General features: G+C 70.2%; 1 protein-coding gene and 1 pseudogene across 1 annotated transcript in view; one reads left to right on the top strand and one right to left on the bottom strand.

The window, feature by feature from the left end:
• Window positions 1-179, top strand: part of LOC125358376 (nascent polypeptide-associated complex subunit alpha, muscle-specific form-like) — a 39,376-nt gene extending 39,197 nt beyond the window's left edge. The window contains 1 exon segment of the mRNA XM_048355461.1: window positions 1-179. Coding sequence (XP_048211418.1) covers window positions 1-179 — 179 coding nt within the window.
• A 350-nt stretch (window positions 180-529) lies between these two features.
• On the bottom strand, window positions 530-2,575 carry LOC125358374 (annotated as a pseudogene).
• Between the last annotated feature and the right edge of the window lie 239 nt (window positions 2,576-2,814).

Here is a 2,814-nt window from a genome sequence, read left to right as displayed (position 1 = left end):
CACCATCACCACCATCACCTTCATCATCACCACCACCACCACCATCACCACCACCACCATCACCATCATCACCATCACCACCACCACTATCACCACCACCACCATCACCATCATCACCATCACCACCACCACCATCACCACTACCTTCATCACCAGTTTCTCCTTGGACACTTTGCTGAACCAAACCTCCCTCTTGCGTCCTTCGCTGCAGACTCTGTTGGGAGCTGGTGGAGATGGAGAAGCAAGGCACGGCACAGCAGCCTTGGGGATTGGCTCCAACCACAGCATGGCCCGGCGAAGAGGCCCAGCTGTGGGCGGTCCCAGCGTGCTCTGACCCACGCTGAGGTGCAGGCTGGAACAGCACTCCCCTCCCCTCCCCCTCCCCCACCAAGGAGAGCCCAAGGTGGCTTGGGTTCCTTACCCACAACCTCGATCCCTGAACACGTCCAGCGCTCAGGGTAATAGAGAAGCAACGCGGCTCATGAGCCCTCCGCCACCCACCAGCCCAGGGCCTCGGCCAGACCCCTGCTCAGCGAAGAGCACCCACCTCCATTTCCAGAAATTCCACATGGCAAGAAAGCCCATCAAGGCTGCAGCGAACAAGCCGGGGCTCGCCACAGAGCAGCCACTGCCGCAGGAGACAGAGGGAACACTCGCCACATGGTCTGCGAAGGGCCACCTGAGCTGCCTGCCTCAGAGGCTGCCAGAGGAGAGGCGGAGGGGGCAGGTGGGGGAGGAGGTGGAGGGGGAGCAGGTGGAGGGGGAGCAGGTAGAGGGGGAGCAGGTGGAGGGGGAGCAGGTGGGGGGAGCAGGTGGGGGGGAGCAGGTGGGGGGGAGCAGGTGGAGGGGGAGCAGGTAGAGGGGGAGCAGGTGGAGGGGGAGCAGGTGGGGGGAGCAGGTGGGGGGGAGCAGGTGGGGGGGAGCAGGTGGGGGGGAGCAGGTGGGGGGAGCAGGTAGAGGGGGAGCAGGTGGGGGGGAGCAGGTGGGGGGGAGCAGGTGGAGGGGGAGCAGGTGGGGGGGAGCAGATGGAGGGGGTGCAGGTGGAGGGGGAGCAGGTGGGGAGGAGCAGGTGGAGGGGGAGCAGGTGGAGGGGGAGCAGGTGGGGAGGAGCAGGTGGAGGTGGAGCAGGTGGGGGGGAGCAGGTGGGGGGAGCAGGTGGAGGTGGAGCAGGTGGAGGGGGAACAGGTGGGGGGGAGCAGGTGGGGGGGAGCAGGTGAGGGGGAGCAGGTGGAGGGGGAGCAGGTGGAGGGGGAGCAGGTAGAGGGGGAGCAGGTGGAGGGGGAGCAGGTGGGGGGGAGCAGGTGGGGGGAGCAGGTGGGGGGGAGCAGGTGGATGGGGAGCAGGTGGGGGGGAGCAGGTGGGGGGAGCAGGTGGGGGGGAGCAGGTGGAGGGGGAGCAGGTGGAGGGGGAGCAGGTGGGGGGGAGCAGGTGGAGGGGGTGCAGGTGGAGGGGGAGCAGGTGGGGGGGAGCAGGTGGAGGGGGTGCAGGTGGAGGGGGAGCAGGTGGGGAGGAGCAGGTGGAGGGGGAGCAGGTGGAGGGGGAGCAGGTGGAGGTGGAGCAGGTGGGGGGAGCAGGTGGGGGGAGCAGGTGGAGGTGGAGCAGGTGGAGGTGGAGCAGGTGGGGGGGAGCAGGTGGAGGGGGAGCAGGTGGAGGTGGAGCAGGTGGAGGGGGAGCAGGTGGAGGGGGAGCAGGTGGAGGGGAGGAGGTGGAGGGGAGGAGGTGGGGGGGAGCAGGTGGGGGGAGCAGGTGGGGGGGGAGCAGGTGGAGGGGGAGCAGGTGGAGGGGAGCAGGTGGGGGGGAGCAGGTGGGGGGAGCAGGTGGAGGGGGAGCAGGTGGGGGGGAGCAGATGGGGAGCAGGTGGAGGGGGTGCAGGTGGAGGGGGAGCAGATGGGGGAGCAGGTGGAGGGGGAGCAGGTGGGGAGGAGCAGGTGGAGGTGGAGCAGGTGGAGGGGGAGCAGGTGGGGGGGAGCAGGTGGGGGGAGCAGGTGGAGGGGGAGCAGGTGGGGGGGAGCAGGTGGAGGGGGAGATGGTGGGGGGGAGCAGGTGGAGGGGGAGCTGGTGGGGGGGAGCAGGTGGAGGGGGAGCAGATGGGGAGCAGGTGGAGGGGAGCAGGTGGGGGGAGCAGGTGGGGGGAGCAGGTGGAGGGGGAGCAGGTGGAGGGGAGCAAGTGGAGGGGAGCAGGTGGAGGGGGAGCTGGTGGGGGGAGCAGGTGGAGGGGGAGCAGGTGGAGGGGGGGAGGTGGAGGGGAGCTGGTGGGGGGGAGCAGGTGGAGGGGGAGCAGATGGGGGAGCAGGTGGAGGGGGAGCAGGTGGGGGGGAGCAGTGAGGGGGAGCAGGTGGAGGGGGAGCAGGTGGGGGGAGCAGGTGGAAGGGGAGCAGGTGGGGGGGAGCAGGTGGGGAGCAGGTGGGGGGAGCAGATGGGGGAGCAGGTGGAGGGGGAGCAGGTGGAGGGGGAGCAGATGGGGGAGCAGGTGGAGGGGGAGCAGGTGGGGGGAGCAGGTGGGGGGGAGCAGGTGGGGGGGAGCAGGTGGAGGGGGAGCTGGTGGAGGGGGAGCAGGTGGAGGGGGAGCAGGTGGAGGGGAGCAGGTGGAGGGGGAGCTGGTGGGGTGGAGCAGGTGGGGGGGAGCAGGTGGGGGGAGCAGGTGGGGGGAGCCCCCTCCCATGCTCCGTGGTTCCTGGGCACCGTGGGCTGAGGCTGCAGGCCAGTGGAGCCGTGGTCACCCCAGTGTCTCCCTCTCCCCCAGGAACCCCAGGGCGCCAAACCCCTGCGACCTCTGCGGGCCTGGGGGATGCTGTGCTGATCTTGACCTGGGTG

The sequence above is a fragment of the Perognathus longimembris genome, chromosome 10 (genome assembly GCF_023159225.1).
Source record: "Perognathus longimembris pacificus isolate PPM17 chromosome 10, ASM2315922v1, whole genome shotgun sequence".
In the NCBI taxonomy this organism is placed as follows: domain Eukaryota; kingdom Metazoa; phylum Chordata; class Mammalia; order Rodentia; family Heteromyidae; genus Perognathus; species Perognathus longimembris.
This window is presented reverse-complemented; position numbering and strand designations above follow the sequence as displayed.